Source organism: Hemiscyllium ocellatum, chromosome 14, assembly GCF_020745735.1.
Source record: "Hemiscyllium ocellatum isolate sHemOce1 chromosome 14, sHemOce1.pat.X.cur, whole genome shotgun sequence".
Classification (NCBI taxonomy): domain Eukaryota; kingdom Metazoa; phylum Chordata; class Chondrichthyes; order Orectolobiformes; family Hemiscylliidae; genus Hemiscyllium; species Hemiscyllium ocellatum.
Window position 1 is genome coordinate 3,681,711 of NC_083414.1, and position 18,803 is coordinate 3,700,513.

Here is an 18,803-nt window from a genome sequence, read left to right on the forward strand (position 1 = left end):
GGGTTATACAGTGTCAGACCTGTCCCCACCAGTACTGTACCCCAGTGTTATAGTGACAGACCTGTCCTCACCAGTACTGTACCCCAGTGTTATACAGGGACAGACCTGTCCCCACCAGTACTGTACCCCAGTATTATACAGCGACAGACCTGTCCCCACCAGTACTGTACCCCAGTGTTATACAGTGACAGACCTGTCCCCACCAGTACTGTACCCCAGTATTATACAGGGACAGACCTCTCCCCACCAGTACTGTACCCCAGTATTATACAGGGACAGACCTCTCCCCACCAGTACTGTACCCCAGTGTTATACAGTAATACCATCCTGCAGTAATTGGAGCTCTCCGGCAGCCAATTCTACCTCCAATGCCCCATATGTCACTACATCAAAATCCTGGATCTGCCTCCCTCCCAGGATTGCATGGACTGCAACAGTTCAAGAAGGCGGTTCAGTGCCACCTCCAGGGCAATGAGGGACGGGCAGTTATTGCTGGGCCCAACCAGTGACACCCACATTCCATAAATTAATTTTTAAAAAACTAAAGTTTCAATTGATGCTGCAAGTGCCCACATTGGGAAATTCTGACCTATTACCTTTGACCCCTCATCGTAAGAAACATTGAAGAGCGAAGCAGGAGGCCATTCGGCCCTTGTGTCTGCTGCACCATCCAACAGGATCATGGCTGATGACTTAAAAATGTTCACACATCCCACTGTCCCCATTCACTGGGGAAGTGAGTTCCACAGACTCTCTGAGAACAAACTTCTCCTAATTTTCATTCTGAATGAGGGACCCTTTAATTTTAAACCATGCCCCCTCGTTCCAGCCTCTCCCATGAGGGGAGGGGTCACCCTTTCAGATAACACTCTGTCAAATCCTCCCCCCTCCCCTGATCCTGGATGTTTGGATAAGATTCCCTCTCATTCCCCTCTGGTTACAAGCTCAGATCAGTGTTGAAAGTTAACTCTCGCTCTCCCAGCAATGCACCTCACTCAACCACTTCTGAAAAGTACATTTTTTTATTAAATGAGAAACATGCACAACTCAGGTTGCACTGTGCTCCATGTATATCCTCACTGGCGTGCTGTACTAGGGTTTTTTCTATCCCATTCATCTTGCAATAAACCACAAGCTGTAGGTTTGAACTTTGCTCTGAACAATGCAGTGTTCCGACAGCTCAGTGGTTAGCTCTGCTGGCATTACAATGCTCAGGATCTGCGTTCAATTCCAGCCTCAGGTGACTGTCTGTGTGGAGTTTGCACATTCTCCCCGTGTCTGTGTGGGTTTCCTCCCACAGTCCAACAATGTGCAGGATTGACCGCACTAGATTGCTGGCAGTGTGCAGGCTGGGTGGATTAGTCAGGGGAATGCCCTTACAGAGATTGGGTGGGCCGCTGTTTGAAGGATCAGTGTAGACTTGGTTGGCCAAAAGGCCTGCTTCCACACTGAGGGTGTTCTGTGGTTTTCAGTGATGCAGAGTGAGAGGAGTGTGTGACCACCAATGGAAAGGTTCCCTCTGTTTTTCTCTCTCTCTCTTTGCAGAGGCTGCCTGACCTTGCTGAGACTTGCCAGCACTTATTCTTTTATTTGTGACTTTCTGCAGAGAACATAGAACATTACAGCACAGTACAGGCCCTTCGGCCCTCGATGTTGTGCTGACCTGAGGAACTAATCTGAAGCCCATCTAACCTACACCATCCCATTCTCATCCATATGCCTATCCAATGACCATTTAAATGCCCTTAAAGTTGGCGAGTCTCCTGCTGTTGTAGGCAGTGCGTTCCATGTCCCTACTACTCTGGGTAAAGAAACTCCCTCTGACATCTGTCCTCTCTCTATCACCCCTCAATTTAAAGCTCTGCCCCCCTCATGCTAGCCATCACCATCCGAGGAAAAAGGCTCTCCCTGCCCACCCTATCTAACCCTCTGATTATCTGAAATGTCTCTATTAAGTCACCTCTCAACCTTCATCTCTCTAATGAGAACAATCCCAGCATTTGCTGGGACAGCTGCTTATCGTTTTATGACATACTTCTGAGGAGGACGTATTTATTAGTGCGGATGTTGACTCAGCTTGTTCTAGTTATAATTACATGCTGATAGCACTCCCTTCCTTCCCCATTGACAGCAGATAAGGGCATTGACTTTATTCGAGACCACAGCTCCCTGTTTTCCCTGATACTTGATGTGAGCTCAGGTCTGGCGTGTGGAGATGCCAGGTGGGATAGAAATATTTCTGCAGCAGAGGGTTTTGTTTTGTTTTTCTGTCACGCTGCCATCGGTAATGTTTGTGGAACTGGCCATGACAGGATAATGATGTGGAATGTTACAGCACATTAACAGGCCATTCTACCCATCAGCTCTGTGCTGGTGTTAGTGCTGCACACCTTCTTCCTCCCACCCACCCCCATCTACATATCCCTCCCTATCTCAATATCCTCCTATTCCTTTGTCCCTTGGGTGTTTAGCCAGTTTCCTGTTAAATATAACTGCTAGTTACCACATACTCTTCCCAGTGGAGTGAGTTCCTCATTTTCCCCCTTCTCCGGGTAAAGATATTCTTTCTGAATTCTCAAATGCATTTACTGGGACTGTCCTTAGGTGTATGATCCTTGTTTTTGGACTTTGTCACAAGTAAAGACTTCTTCCCCCACATCAACTTCTTTTATTATTTTCTTTTTAAAGGCTTTTTATTAATTCATTTCTCCATCCCCTTGTCCCACTGTAAAGACCCTGTTAATTCTGTCCTGAAACTTATACCTCCTGTACTATTGTGTGCGATTCTGGTCTCCTTCCTATCGGAAAGATGTTGTGAAACTTGAAAGGGTTCAGAAAAGATTTACAAGGATGTTGCCAGGGTTGGAGGATTTGAGCTACAGGGAGAGGCTGAACAAGCTGGGGCTGTTTTCCCTGGAGCATCAGAGGCTGAGGGGTGACCTTATAGAGGTTTATAAAATCATGAGGGGCATGGAGAGGGTAAATAGACAAAGTCTTTTCCCTGGGATCGGGGAGTCCAGAACTAGAGGGGATAGGTTTAGGGTGAGAGGGGTAAGATATAAAAGAGACCTAAGGGGCAACTTTCTCACACAGAGGGTGGTACACGTATGGAATGTGTTGCCAGAGGAAGTGGTGGAGGCTGGTACAATTGTAACATTTAAGAGGCATCTGGATGGGTATATGAATAGGAAGGGTTTGGAGGGATATGGGCCGGGTGCTGGCAGGTGGGACTAGATTGGGTTGGGATATCTGGTCAGCATGGACGGGTTGGACCGAAGGGTCTGTTTCCGTGCTGTACATCTCTATGACTCTATGACTATAATCAATCAGCTTCTTCACTGCCTCTACATACAATAACCAGAACTGCTCACCATTGTCCAAGAGTTATTGTAAAAGGGGCCTTTGCTAGCTGCCTATTGAATTGTGTCAGTCAACGGGGTTTTGGTGAAAGGTAAAGTTCCCACAATCCTGCTGCACCATGGGAGTTGCTCATGAGAGAGATAACGGGGGGTGGGGTGTGGGTTTCACCTGAGGGTCACCATGCCTCAGGTGTGGCGAGAAAGTGAGAAGGGGAGTCCTTAAGGGAATCAAGCCCACGCTGTTGACATTGCTCTGCATGACAAATCAACCGTCCAGCCAACTGAGCTAACCCCCTCCCCAACTCCCTTTTAAAGCCAGCAGTGAATTCTGGGCCTGAGTCATGGTGGTTGAACAGGCTAACCGCGTTCATAACCTGGAACACTGATCATGAAAAATAATTGAGAATTATAATCACTAACCTGGTCACCTTCACCCCACCCAACAGGAGCTGATGATTTCTACGATGCAATTGAAGACATGATTGGCTACAGGCCTGGCATATGGATGAAGTGGAGCTGGACAATAATTACTCCGCTGCTGTGTATGGTGAGTCCTTGACCATCATTGGCTACAGCTCGGTCACCTCTTTCTCTGTGTTTTTTAAGCCAATACACAAGATGGGCATTCCGGAACATTCTGTCCAAGTTCCTCGGCTTGCCCTCCATCTGGACAACTGATGACAATGTAGAGGGAAAATAGCATTTCTGCTGTCCTGAGAGGGGACACTGCGGACATGGAGAATGCACCAGTTGATGATCACTGACAGTTAACCGCCAACCTTTGGTATCATTTTAGTCAAGGCAGCGCCCTAAGGAGTGAACAAGGAGAGTAGCTGTTGCCAGTTTGTTGGGTCTTTGTGTCTGTCAATGGCATGGCCCTATGTATCAGAATTTGTGGTCTCCACACAATGAGCTTGACTGACAACCCTAAAGCTGTCATTGGCATAATTTTCCTGCTTTCTCCCCATAATCCTTGATCCCCATTGCAATCAGGAACCTATTTATCTCCATCTTCAACATCCTCAGTGACGAGTCCTCCACAGCCCTCTGAGGGAATGAGCTCCACAGCTTCCCCACCCTCTGGCTGAAGAAATTCCTCCTCATCTCGGTCCTAAAGGGCTGTTCCCTTCACTCTGAGGCAGTGGCCCTGGATCCTAGTCCTTCCTCCTCATGGAACTTCTTCTGCATGTCCATTCCCCTTTTCCTGTCCTTTCAGTAGGATCCTTGGATATTTAGTTCCCAGCCGTGATCACCACAGCATTCTACCTGCAAGTTTCAACCTGAGCTACAAGTTCATTTCCCTTGTTTGGTACAAGGTGTACATTTAAGTGCAATATCCTCAGTCCTTGACCGTCCCCTTATCTGCTGTCGAGAGTGTGGCACTGGGAAAGCACAGCTGGTCAGGCAGCATCCAAGGAGCAGGAGAATCGCCGTTTCAGGCATAAGCCCTTCATCAGGAATGCCCTTTTCTGCTGTGCCTGAGGTTAGATTCCCGACTGTTTCTGTCCTCTCTGTCTTGTTATTTGCTCTGGAAACTTTACAAACTTCTGCTGACCTCTCCTCCCCCAACTTTAATTAGTTTAAAGTCTCTATGACCTCGATTTACCTGGACTTTTGCTGTCAATTTGTCTACCTCATTCCGAATGCTTCATGCCCGAAGATACGAAGCCTTTATGTTTGCTCTATTATTGAATTTCCCTACGTTTATAACAACAGAAAGAACAGCAGATGCTGTAAACCAGAAACAAAAAGCAGAGGTTGCTGGAAAAACTCCCTCTACCCTATCATTTGCAGGTAAAACAATATTTTCCAAGTCACCGGACCCGAAACGTTAACTCTGATTTCTCTCTCACGGATGCTGCCAGACCTGCTGAGCTTTCCCAGCAATTTCTGTGTTTGAACCTGGGAAGACAGACCTGTTTCACAGCTCACTGGAGAGGCAACACAGCCAGCAATGCAGCGCTCGCTCCCTCCATCGGTTTTGATTTGATTTATTGTTGTCACATGTCCCTGAGTACAGTGAAAAGTTTTGTTTTGCGGGCAGTACAGGCAGATCATAGCAAACAAGGACATAGAGATCCTAGGGTGTGGAGACAGAGTGAGGTGTACAGGGTTACAGCTGTACACGAGGGGCACAAAGCACAATTGATATTATTTGATGTTAGAGAGGTCCATTTATCAGTCCAATAACAGGGGGGACGAAGCTGTTCCTGAACCTGTTGGTGCGTGTGTTCTGGGCTCTGTACCGTCTGCCGGACGGAGGAGGTTGTAGGAGAGCATTCCCTGGGTGGGAGGGGTCTTTGATGATGTCAGCAGCCTTTCCGGGCAGTGAGCCGTGTAAATGGAGCCTGTGGATGGGAGGGTGGTGTCTGTGATGGGCTGGGCTGTGTACACCACCCCCTGTAGTTTCTCATGGACCTGGGCAGAGCAGTTGCTGTTCTAGGCCGTTATGCACCCAGCTGGACTCTGCAGGAGGATTCAAACTCAGACGCAGGAGGAGGTCGATGAACCCCTCAGACTAAGCCCTGCCATTTAACCTCAACTCCACTTCTCCCTCACCCTTTAACCCAATTGAAAATCCTGTCTGTCTCCTCATTAAGACAACTCAAATGTCCTGGCATCTGTAGGCCTCTGGGGCAGTGGATTGCAGAGATAGCCCCTAACTCAGACAGGACCGTGTTACTCAGTAAGACACAGTTCAGCATTGTCAGTGTAAGCTGAGTGTGACACTGAGAGGGAGCGATACACGATCAGGAGGGAACTCAAACTTGCTAATTCTCCTGCTCTGATTCATTGCCTTGCCACGAGTTGGCTGATTAACCTCCAGAACACATTGTTTAACAATGACGACTAAGCAGCTTAGCCCTCCTGACGAGTGTTTCCATGGTTACTGTCTGAGTCAGACGTCAGTAGTGTGCAGCGCTGGGTGCTGAGTGTTGGCATGGCCTGTCCTCACCCAGCCACAGCCTCACACTGAGACAATGATCAGCTGAGGCTGCATACACTGATGAGTAAGTGTTGGCTGCACAGCACATGACTCAACTTTACCAGGAAACTATCTCATCGATGGAAACGGTTCACACTGAGGCTGCAGGCAACTGAAAAACACAGGAGAGAAAAACAGAGAGCTTTAGAACATAGAAAAATACAGCGCAGTACAGGCCCTTTGGCCCTCGATGTTGCGCCAACCCAAGCCCAACTAACCTGCACTAGCCCACTATCCTCCATATGCCTATCCAATGCCTGTTTAAATGCCCATAAAGAGGGAGAGTCCACCACTGCTACTGGCAGGGCATTCCAAGAACTCATGACTCGCTGAGTAAAGAATCTACCCCTAACATCTGTCCTATATCTACCACCCCTTAGTTTAAAGCTATGTCCCCTCGTAATAGCTGACTCCATACGTGGAAAAAGGTTCTCATGGTCAACCCTATCTAAACCCCTAATCATCTTGTACACCTCTATCAAGTCACCCCAAACCTTCTTTTCTCCAATGAAAACAGCCCCAAGTGCCTCAGCCTTTCCTCATACGATCTTCCTACCATACCAGGCAACATCCTGGTAAACCTCCTCTGCACTCGTTCCAATGCCTCCACATCCTTCCTATAGTATGGCGACCAAAACTGCACACAATACTCCAAATGCGGCCGCACCAGAGTCTTATACAACTGCAACATGACCTCAGGACTCCGGAACTCAATTCCTCTATCAATAAAAGCCAGTACGCCATCTGCCTTCCTCACAGCACTATTTACCTGGGTGGCAACTTTCAGAGATCTGTGTACATGGACACCAAGATCCCTCTGCTCATCCACACTACCAAGTAGCCTACCATTAGCCCAGTACTCCATCTTCTTGTTACTCTTACCAAAGTGAATGACTTCACACTTAGCTACATTGAACTCCATTTGCCACCTTTCTGCCCAGCTCTGCAGCTTATCTATATCCCACTATAACCTGCCACATCCTTCCTCACTGTCAACAACTCCACCGACTTTCGTATCATCTGCAAACTTGCTCACCCAACCTTCTAGCCCCTCCTCCAGGTCATTTATAAAAATGACAAACAGCAATGGTCCCAAAACAGATCCTTGCGGAACACCGCTGGTAACTGCACTCCAAGATGAACCTTTACCATCAACTACTACGCTCTGTCTTCTTCCAGCCAGCCAATTCCTAATCCAAACCTCTAACGCACCCTCAATGCCATATCTCCATATTTTTTGCAGTAGCCTACTCTTTACTCTGTATCTAACCCTGTGCTGTCCCTGTCCTGAGAGTGTTTGATAGGGGACAGTGTAGAGGGAGCTTTACTCTATCTAACCCCGTGCTGTCCCTGTCCTGGGAGTCTTTGATGGGGGATAGTGTAGAGGGAGCTTTACTCTGTATCTAACCCGGTGCTGTCCCTGTCCTGGGAGTCTTTGATGGGGGATAGTGTAGAGGGAGCTTTACTCTGTATCTAACCCTGTGCTGTCCCTGTCCTGGGAGTGTTTGATGGGGACAGTGTAGAGGGAGCTTTACTCTGTATCTAACCCTGTGCTGTCCCTGTCCCTGGGAGTGTGTGATGGGGGACAGTGTAGAGGGAGCTTTACTCTGTATCTAACCCTGTGCTGTCCCTGTCCCTGGGAGTGTGTGATGGGGGACAGTGTAGAGGGAGCTTTACTCTATATCTAACCCTGTGCTGTCCCTGTCCCTGGGAGTGTGTGATGGGGGACAGTGTAGAGGGAGCTTTACTCTGTATCTAACCCTGTGCTGTCCCTGTCCCTGGGAGTGTGTGATGGGGGACAGTGTAGAGGGAGCTTTATGGCCTTTGGTAAAATTGGTGTTTCTAACCTGATGCTTTATTTCGCTGGTTTCTGTGCAGGCTTGTTTTATCTTCTCTCTCGCCAAGTACACGCCATTGACCTACAACAAAGTCTACAAGTTCCCTGACTGGGCGGAAGGTTTGGGTTGGATGTTGGCCCTCTCCTCCATGATATGCATCCCTCTGGTGGTGGTCGTCAAGATTATTCAGTCGGATGGGCCGATAATTGAGGTAAGGCAGTGGTGGAGGCTGGATGTGCAGGGCCCAGACTGGGTCACTGCTCTTCCCACCTGGTCATTGGGTTTGATGGACTCTGTCTCACAGCAAAGGACCATTCAGCCCATTGCTCTGTGGTAGTGTTCATTCTCAGTCCGAGGTGTGTCGGACTCCAGGTAACAGTTCCAGTTCTGTGGAGCTGCAGTTGGATCCCAACTGGAAAGCCACTTTGTCCCATAGGGTTCACATATCAGGAATATTTGGGGGTGTTGTGGTGGGGGTTTGGGGGGTGTTGTAGTGGGGAGGGGGGGTCTGGGCGTGTTGTGGTGGGGAAGGGGGATTTGGGGGTTTTGTGGGGGTTTGGGGGTGTTGTGGTGGGGGAGTGGGGGGCTGGCGTGTTGTGGTGGGGGAGTGGGGGGTTGGGGATGTTGTGATGGTGGAGTGGGGGTTTCGGTGTTTTGTGGTGTTGGGGTGGGGGTTTGGGGGTGTGGTGGTGGGGGGGTGGGGGTGTGGTGGTGGGGGGGGTGGGGGTTTGGGGGTGTGGTGGGGGGGTGGGGGTTTGGGGGTGTGGTGGTGGGGGGCTTGGGGTTTGGGGGTGTTGTGGTGGGGGGGAGTGGGGGTTTGGGGGTGTTGTGGTGGGGGGGAGTGGGGGTTTGGGGGTGTTGTGGGAGGGAGCGGGGGTTTGGGGGTGTTGTGGTGGGGGGCGCGGGGGTTTGGGGGTGTTGTGGTGGGGGGAGTGGGGGTTTGGGGGTGTTGTGGGGGCGTGGGGTTTGGGCGTGTTGCGGTGGGGGAGTGGGGGATTGGGGGTGTTGTGGTGGGGGGGTGGGGATTTGGGGGTGTTGTGGGGGGGAGTAGGGATTTGGGCGTGTTGTGGTGGGGGGGAGTGGGGGTTTGGGGGTGTTGTGTTGGGGGTTTGGGGGTGTTGTGGGGGAGTGGGGGTTTGGGGGTGTTGTGTTGGGGGTTTGGGGGTGTTGTGGTGGGGGCGTTGTGGGGGTTTGGGCATGTTGCGGTGGAGATGAGTGTGAGAAACAAGCAGGGAACTGCCTGACACCCTGTGATACGATCCTGACCCTTTGAGCCAGGGGATTGTTTTGGCTTCTCCCCATGAATCCAATCACATCCCTCACTCGTGGGCGATACCGTCACACAGGCAGGGTGGGGGTGGTGGGGGGGGCGGGCGGTCAGGATGTGGAGGTGGGTAATCTGGGGGAATTCACTCTCGTCCCCAAACGCTTGGGTCAATAAAACAACTCTGAAACCGGGATTGATAGATCTACAGGATTCTGAGGGGGTTTGCCAGGGGGAGACATGGGGAGATTGTTTCCCCGTGTGGGAGAGTCTAGGACCAGAGTAAGAGGTCACACATTGACGACAGAGATGGGGAGGAATTTCTCCCCTTGGAGGGGAGTGAATCTGTGGAATTCTTTCCCACAGAGGTCTGTCGGGGGCTGGGTCACTCAGGATACTCAAGGCTGAGGCAAACGGATTGTTTCTCAGGAAAGGGAATCAGGGATTGCCAGGGAAAGATAGGAAAGTGGAAGATTGACAGATTGGCCACGATCTGACTGAATGGCGGAGCAAACTCGATGGGCTGAACGGCCTCATCCTCCTCCATCTGAGGGATTGCTTTCCGGGTCGTGGGTGAGGGTTTGGAGCTGAGATGCGGTTGGGCTTAACCCAGTGAGTGAGTCGGCCGGAGGGGCAGGTGTTTTTTTTGTTGTCGCCAAGTCTAACCGCTGCCCCCCACCCTGTCTCCTCTCTGCTTCCCGTCCCCACCCTCACAGCGGATTAAGATGCTGACTGCACCAAAGGGAGAAGGAAGGAAACCAAAAGACGTAGCGTTGGATGCTGAGGCCACAGTTCCACTCAGTCCCAATGGGCTTGCAGGAAGTGATGTTGGGAAGCCCACTCAGATAATTATAGAAACTGCGATGTAAGCTCTCTATGAGAGACTCAAATTGTGCTTTTTTTTTGACGTGAACTCCAGCCTTTTCAGGACCATATAACCCCATTCACCTAAAGTAGTGCTTGCCCTAGACATTTGTCTGAACTGAATGGTAAATCCCTCCAGAGAACGCAGTAAATAAAACTATAGAAACGACTAACCTCTCTAACTTGGTCAAGCAGTCACTCACAAATATTCCAAATGTTGGTCACTCCAATCTGAAGGTTTAGTTTTGCTTCCTCACCCCTTTGGGGAAAGACTCTGGATGCATTTCCAACATTAAGGTGATCCACTGGAGTTTATTCGTTTTTTTTTTTTGCCCAGTTGCCTCCTTTCCTCACCCTCCATCACTCTGTGATATGGTTTTCTGATTTGTAAACTCCCTCCCCCCCAGCACACCCCCCCACCCCATGAGAGTTGGAGCCAATTTCGGGAGCTCCCTGGTTGATCTGACAGTGTGATCAGGAGGTTATACATGGAGCAGAATTATTGGAATTCCGATTTCATTCTTTTCCCTTCCCTCACCTCCCCATCCCCACCCCCACCCACCCACAACAGTCCCTACCCCCGACCCATCGTTTTCTATTTAGCTTTTTGTACGTAAGATGTTCAAACAACAGGAACACCGTTCTAAATAAACACTGTTGCATTGTAGGAGTCTGCTCCCCACCACTCGCCCATCTTCCTATTCCTCCCCTACCTCCCTCCTCCAACCCTTCCCCGCCTCCTCACTCCTCACCACTTCCCCTCATCCCTCGTCTCTCCACCCCCACCCTTCCCCTGCTCCTCCTCCTTCCTCCACTCACCCCTTCCCCATATCCCCTCATCCCTCCTTGCCCCCTGCCTCTCCACTACCACTCCTCCTCCTCCCTACCCCCCCCCCCACCTCACATGCCTCAACACCCTCACCCCCTCCTCTCTCTCTCCCTGTGGTCAAGGTGAGAGGGTCAATCCCACAATGCACTGGACCAAACCATAGTGGACTGGGGGTATTTATTTGCAGCTGTTTTGTGAATAACTTGCAGTTGATAGATTTACAAGAAGCTTAAAACAAAATGTTGCACAATGTTTGAAGTTCTTTTGTGTGCGTGCGTGTGTGTGTGTGTGTGTGTGTGCGTGGTAAAAGGAATAATTTGACATTGTACCTGTGGCTTTTTTTTAAACTACACTCATTGTGTACAGAACAATGCTGATGTTTTCAGGATCAGTGTTGTAGTGAATCTAATGAAAAACATTCTAACCCTTGTTCTTTTTCTGTGTGGAGCCTATTTCTGATCTGTAATCGCCCTTTTAACGACTTTCGGATTCTGTTGTTTGTGTTAGACATGCATTGCGTCCATGGCTGTGTTGTACAAGTCAGTCTGGATTGCACAGAGTCTTGTATCCCCCCCCCACCCACCCCATCTCTCTCTCTCTCTCTCTCTCTCTCGCACTGCATTTATTGTAACAACAGTTTAGTACAACTTAAGAATCGGCCCCCTTCCTTTTGAACCATCAACCTGTTTTTAAAACATGTTTTTAAAAGTAAATAGCTATTCTGTTTTGGTTTTCGACTGTGTGTGTGTGTCTGTCTGTGTGTGTGTGTGTGTGTGTGTGTGTGTGTCTGTCTGTGTGTGTGTGTGTGTGTGTGTGTATATGAGTGTGTGTCTGCATGTGTGTGTGTGTATGAGTGAGTGTGTGTGTATGAGTGAGTGTGAGTGTGTGTCTGTGTCTGTGTGTGTGTCTGTGTATGAGTGTGTGTGTGTGTGTGTGTGTGTGTGTGTAGAGGAGGTCATGGGTCAGCGCTGACCAAATGCTCCCTTCTTAACCCTGGCTTAAAATTAACCAAACAATTCACAGGCCCCGAACTCAACCCCACTGCATGTAGACAGAAGCAGGTACTGGAAAGGAAATCATTTAGAGAATGGGGGACATATTTTCTCTCCTGGAGATTATGTTGTTTCAAGAATCAGTTCTGCAAGTTCTGGCATCAGTTCTGCCCCTTGCACACACTCAGCAGGGGATCTGGGAGGGGACACACCCACATTCCTGGAAAGGAACCTGTTTTGGAAACAGTTTTTATCTCCTGAGCGGGAAATCCAATGTAAGACACCCTCAGATTCTGCCTCGCAAAGCTTCCAGAACCTTCCCTCGCCCTCGAGTTCACAGTTGCCAGTCAAAGACCTTTCCCAGCCTGTGGGGAAAAAAATCCCAGGAGGATACGGACTGACCCCGGGCGGAAGCTAACACATCCCCTTCCCTTCCCCCTCCCGCCATCTTGTGAAACCGTCGTTAGAGCCGCACCAGGCCTCCATGTGACTCCAGTCTGTGGGGGGGGGGGGGACTGCCCCCTGAAACCTTTTGTGTGTTCAAGATGGCAGCCTAGCACCTGCTTCCCCCCCGCCCCACCCCCACCCGCTCCCCCAAGCTGGGGGTTGGCGATAAAATAGAATTCCCACCGGGACGCCCCCCCACCCCGTCAACGAATTAGAGATATAGCTCCTCCAGCTCCTCGATGGAAAACCAGGTGCAGAAGTAAGCCATTCGGCCCTATCCAGCCTAGAATGTCAGCCCCAAGACCCAGAGAACCCGACTCCTAAGTGAATCCGGACACCCCACCCCCCAACACATACACATAGTCATGATTCATCTTCTCTCTTCACTGGATTGAAGATTTGTGCACCAGGGTCAGTGAGGGTTGTGTGGCCTGGGCTGGAGGGGATGTTGTTGGAATCAGGAGTATTTCTGGCTGGTGTATTGTTCATGGGGAGTAGGGGGGTGGACCCCCCTCTTATTTTCAGGATTGACATTAGTGATGTTTTCAGTCTTGAGTGCGGCTGGGGTTTAGCTGCTTCACAGCTGCACGTTTTCCATTCTGCCCAGGCCTGGTAATAATGAGAGCTGCATTGTGTGGGGCTGCAGCTATTTCTGTGTAAGGTCAGTCAGCGTTGGCAGCTGTAACACTGAGATAATGGTGAGTCAGGGACTCTGGGCACCAGCTCGTTATTATTGACTGTGTCAAAGTGACAGGTGAATGATTAAACCAACAGGCATCTGCACTCCACTGAGAGGGAGAGTTTGCAGAAAGGCTGCTTTGACAACAGAATGACATGTTCCTTTATTTCCTGCCCACAGTTTTGTTGAGGGAAGGTTTTAAAGTGGTGGGAGAGGAAGGTGGGTTTGACGGGGGGGGGGGGGGAAGCAATCATGTGGAAATCATTCCAGGCAGAGTAGGTGAGCCCAGTGATCCAGTGAGACCGGGTTCTGAGGAATCCAGCCTCTAACCTGATACCCGCCTGTGATCCTGGGAGGGGTTGGACGGTCAGAAGTTCCCATCCCTCCCCAGCCTCTCACACTGTCCCAAAATCACCTCCAGAAGATGCCACCATGTCCACTGAGTACAGACACAGTTAGACTGGACTCGCACACCATTGAACAAAGAAACAAACAAGAATCCCAACATTGGTTTTGACCTGGGTTACTGTGTCTTTTCGATTGTTTTGTTTTTAAAAAAATGCATTGCTTTCAGACACCAAAAGCAAGCTTCCTAAGTATCCAAAATACTGACCCAGTCAGGAGAAGGCACGCTGTGAAATAGCCTGGTCAGTTTAACGGGGGGGGCTAGGGATGTTGGGGCAGTGGAAGGTCTGCTCCTTTTTTTTGCCAGATAATGGTTTTCTCAGCTGGTACTTGCTCAGGATTGGGATTCCAATCTGGGGTCAGATCTGAGTTGTGTAGAAGCTGTGGGGGATGAAGCCCTTGGCACGGGTGGTTGGTGCACACATGCGCGCACACGGACACACACACGCGTATGTGCGCGCACGCACACACACAAACAGAGAAAGGGGACAGCCAGATGGTACACAGTATGCCAGGCAAACTGCACTGAGTTCAGCACCACCACCCTCACCCCAACCTCGACAGGAAAGCCGGGCAGTGTGCAGGCCCCGTGTGGCACACTGAACCGTTCAGTGTTATCAATAATTTGGCTGCTTTATGTTTTACAGTAATATACTAGTATTTTAACAGAAGCCTCATCACTTTCTGATGCCGCGATCTTTTTAAGTTTTTTTTTATGATTAGTTTTGGCGTACTGACTGAAATATCCCGACTGAATGTTAGGCATGGGAATCTCAAAACCAAAAAGTGGAAACAGTTGACTGATTTGCTCCACCTGTAAATATGGCCAGCCCACAATTTACTCTCACATTTCATCATCACTCTGGCTTTTAGTTTTTTATGTCAAAAACTACACATCATGAACATAGATATTAAAACTACACTTTGAATAGTGAATAAGCTTTTAAAAAAATGTGTATTTTTTTTATTTTTAAAAACGTTAAGGAGTACGTCTCCGAATTTGACATGTACGAGCTGGTAATTTTGTAGATTTGTTTTGATGTAGTTGGCAGGAAACTTTCACCCGGTGATCGCCCAACCATTTGGGCCTGACCTGACAGTGATACACAGGGGAGGGAGGGAGAGAGATAGGGATTGTCCTCTCTCTCACCCCAAAGCCCAGGCCTTGGGAATGTCAACCCTCCAGGATTGGCCTGGAGACTCTGGCAATCAAAGACCACGTGTTCCTTAGAGAAAAATCACAAGGACGTTCAAAAAGATTGGGCTTAGTTTGACGTTTTCTTCAACGGTCTTTCTTCCCCCCTTCCCCCACCCCCGCAACATCAGATTGAAAGATAAATATTGAACATGAGGAAACTAAGCCAACAGTTGAACGTTGTCCGACTGGGTAAGGAGTTCTGTTTGCTTCCCAGAATGGACAAGTCAGCTGACCAAAGGCTGGGGCATGGGGCAAGTCATGTGACAAAGCCTCCAGGAATGGAACCGACCAAAGTTGGCATCCCTAAAGCCCACTCAGGTTCAAGGTATCTGACTTACTACACCCTCCCTTTTCTGAATATTATTCTTTCTTGTCCTCTGCCTTCTCTTTCTCTTTCCCCTTCACACTCTACCCCCCCCCCCACCTCTTTAATGCGGAAGATGAATTTGTAATGAGTGTATTTGGGGAAGGAGGGGGAAGCACTGTTGGGGTCACCCCTCGTGTGGTTCACGAGTCAAGGGTCAGTAATCTCTGTCAATTCCTCTCTTGAACATTTGTGCTCTTGTGGAACGCACTTGAACGTTCCATTTTTAGCTGTTTGCATTTTTTTTAGAAGGAAAAAAAGATATAAAAGATATGTATTTATATTATACAGTGTACCCACTTGTCTTGTGCTTTCTTAGGTGATGGTTCCAGAATTGTATTAGAAATTTTGATCTTGTACTGTGTGGAAAAATAAAAAAAAGTTTAAAAAAAAATAAATGTTTACAGTATTCACTGAACACTCTGTTCCTGCTTTGTTTTCTGTTGGGGGATTTCCTCAGGTGGTTTTCAGAGAGTCACATTCTCACTCATCCCTCGATCATGGCATCTAATAGGAGAAAGTGAGGTCTGCAGATGCTGGAGATCAGAGCTGAAAATGTGTTGCTGGAAAAGCGCAGCAGGTCAGGCAGCATCCAAGGAGCAGGAGAGTCGACGTTTCGGGCATAAGCCCTTCATCAGGAATGAGGAGAGTGTGTCCAGCAGGCTAAGGTAAAAGGTAGGGAGGAGGGACTTGGGGGAGGGATGTTGGAGATGCGATAGGTGGAAGGAAGTCAAGGTGAGGGTGATAGGGCGGAGAGGTCAGGAAGAAGATTGCCTACTTGAGGAATGTTTCAGAGAACACCTCTGGGACGCCCGGACCAACCAACCCAAACGCCCCGTGGTTCAACACTTCAACTCCCCCTCCCACGCCACCAAGGACATGCAGGTCCTTGGACTCCTCCATCACCAGACCATAGCAACGCGACGACTGGAGGAAGAGCGCCTCATCTTCCACCTGGGAACCCTCCAACCACAAGGGATGAACTCAGATTTCCCCAGTTTCCTCATTTCCCCTCCCCCCACCTTGTCTCAGTCGAATCCCTCGAACTCAGCACTGCCCTCCTAACCTGCAATCTTCTTCCTGACCTCTCCACCCCCACCCCACTCCGGCCTATCACCCTCACCTTGACCTCCTTCCACTTATCACATCTCCAATGCCCCTCCCCCAAGTCCCTCCTCCCCACCTTTTATCTTAGCCTGCTGGACACACTTTCCTCATTCCTGAAGAAGGGCTCATGCCTGAAACGTCGATTCTCCTGCTCCTTGGATGCTGCCTGACCTGCTGCGCTTTTCCAGCAACATATTTTCAGCATGGGATCTAATATCACTGCACAGGCTGGTACACAGTCTACACTTCAGGGAGCGATGCACTGACAGAGAGTCAGTACTGAGGGAGTGCCACACTATCGGAGGGTCAATACTGAGGGAGTGCTGCACTGTCCGAGGGTCGGTGCTGAGGGAGTGCCGTGCTGTCGGAGGGTCAGTGCTGAGGGAGCGCCACACTGTTGGAGGTTCAGTGCTGAGGGAGTGTCGTACTGTCGGAGGTTAAGTGCTGAGGGAGTGCCACACTGTCGGAGGGTCAGTGCTGAGGGAGTGCCGCACTGTCGGAGGGTCAGTACTGATGGAGTGCCTCACTGTCAGAGGGTCCGTGCTGAGGGAGTGCCGCACTGTCGGGGGGTCAGTGCTGAGGGAGTGCCGCACTTTCGGAGGGTCAGTGCTGAGGGAGTGCTGCACTGTCAGAGGGTCAGTGCTGAGGGAGCGGGCACTGTCGGAGGGTCAGTACTGAGGGAGCGCCGCACTGTCAGAGAGTCAGTACTGAGTGAATGCCGCACTGTTGGGGGGTCAGTACTGAGCAAATGCCGCACTGTAGGAGAGTCAGTGCTGAGTGAATGCCACACTGTTGATGGGTCATAGAGTCATCTAACATGGAAACAGACCTTTTGGCCCAACCAGTCCATGCTGACCATAATCCCAAACTAATCTAGTCCAACCTGCCTGCTCCTGGCCCATATCCTTCCAAACCTTTCCTACTTACTCAGAGAGTAGTAAGGGTATGGAATGCTTTGCCTGCAACGGTAGTAGATTCAAAGCACAGCAGGCCAGGCAGCATCTCAGGAATAGAGAATTCGACGTTTTGAGCATAAGCCCTTCATCAGGCTTATGCTCGAAACGTCGAATTCTCTATTCCTGAGATGCTGCCTGGCCTGCTGTGCTTTGACCAGCAACACATTTTCAGCTGTGATCTCCAGCATCTGCAGACCTCATTTTTTACTCTACGGTAGTAGATTCGCCAAGTTTAAGTACGTTTAAGTTGTCATTGGACAGGCATATGGACGTACATGGAATAGTGTAGGTTAGATGGGCTTCAGATTAGTATGACTGGTCGGCACAACATCGAGGGCCGAAGGGCCTGTACTGCGCTGTAATGTTCTATGTTCTATGTTCTATGTACTTAGTTAAATATCATTGAAATGTTGTAACTGTACCCACATTCATTACTTCCTCAGAAAGTTCATTCCACATGTGAAAACCTTCTGTCTAAATAAAAGTGCCCCTTCTGTCTTTTTAAAGTCTCTCTCCTCTCACCTTTAAAATGTGCCTCCCTAGTCTTGCAATCCCCGATGCTAGGGAAAAGGCAACTACTATTAACTCTGTCTATGCCCATCATGATTTTGTAAACATCTATCGTATCGCCTCTGAAGCTCCTACGTTCCAGCGGGAAAACTCCCAGCCTATCCAGCCTGTCTTTATAACTCAAGTCTTCCATACCCAGCAACATCCTGGGAAATCCCTTCTGCAGCTTAATAACGTCCTCCCTATCCCAGTCTGACCAGAATTACACACAGTGTTCCAGGAGAGGCCCCATTAATGTTCTGTACAGCCTGAACATGACATCCAACTCCTATACTCTGACCAATGAAGGCAAGCATGCTAAACACCATTTTAACCACCTGTGACGCAAACTTCAAAGAATTCTGTGCCTGCACCCCTCGGTCGGTCTGTTCCAAGGCCCTACCATTAATTGTATATTCATGTGTTTATCTACAAGTCCCTTAAATGGCCCTATCATATCTGACTCCACCCCCACCACCACCACCACCATGTTCCCAGGGGGAACTCTCAGGTCTCGAAGGTATTTAGTTTGCCTTCTGTTTGTTTACTGGGAGGGAGTCTTAGTGAATGCAAGTCAGCCTCCATTGCAGACTCCCACTGTCACTTGCCAAAACAAATCATTTCTGAAGTGGCAATGTGGCAGTACAGGCTCGATGGGCCGAAGGGCGTCTCCTGTACTTCCTGATTCTACAAAGTTCAGAGGTTTCTGTTTTGCAGAAAGCTTTATGCTGGGATATTACCATTACAGAAGCAGGCCATTCGCTCCATCATGTCAGCACCTGTTCTATTACCCTCGGGAGGCAATGACATTGTGCTATTATCTCTAAACTATGAATCATGTGCCCCAGGTAGTTTCCTGGGGACCTGAATTTGAATCCTGTCATGGCAAATGGTGGAGATTGAATTCAATTCAAAACTATCTGGAATTAAGAGTCTAATGATAATCATGCATCAATTATCAGGAAA

General features: G+C 49.4%; 1 protein-coding gene across 3 annotated transcripts in view; it reads left to right on the top strand.

Annotated features, from left to right (window-relative positions):
* LOC132822216 (sodium- and chloride-dependent taurine transporter-like) overlaps positions 1-15,643 on the top strand; it is a 78,272-nt gene extending 62,629 nt beyond the window's left edge. For all 3 annotated transcript variants that reach the window (XM_060835304.1, XM_060835301.1, XM_060835302.1), the window contains 3 exons: positions 3,806-3,906; positions 8,224-8,394; positions 10,164-15,643. In XM_060835304.1, the coding sequence (XP_060691287.1) occupies positions 3,806-3,906; positions 8,224-8,394; positions 10,164-10,316 (425 nt within the window). In that variant the 3' untranslated portion in view covers positions 10,317-15,643. The remainder of the gene's footprint in view (positions 1-3,805; positions 3,907-8,223; positions 8,395-10,163) is intronic.
* Positions 15,644-18,803: the final 3,160 nt, after the last annotated feature.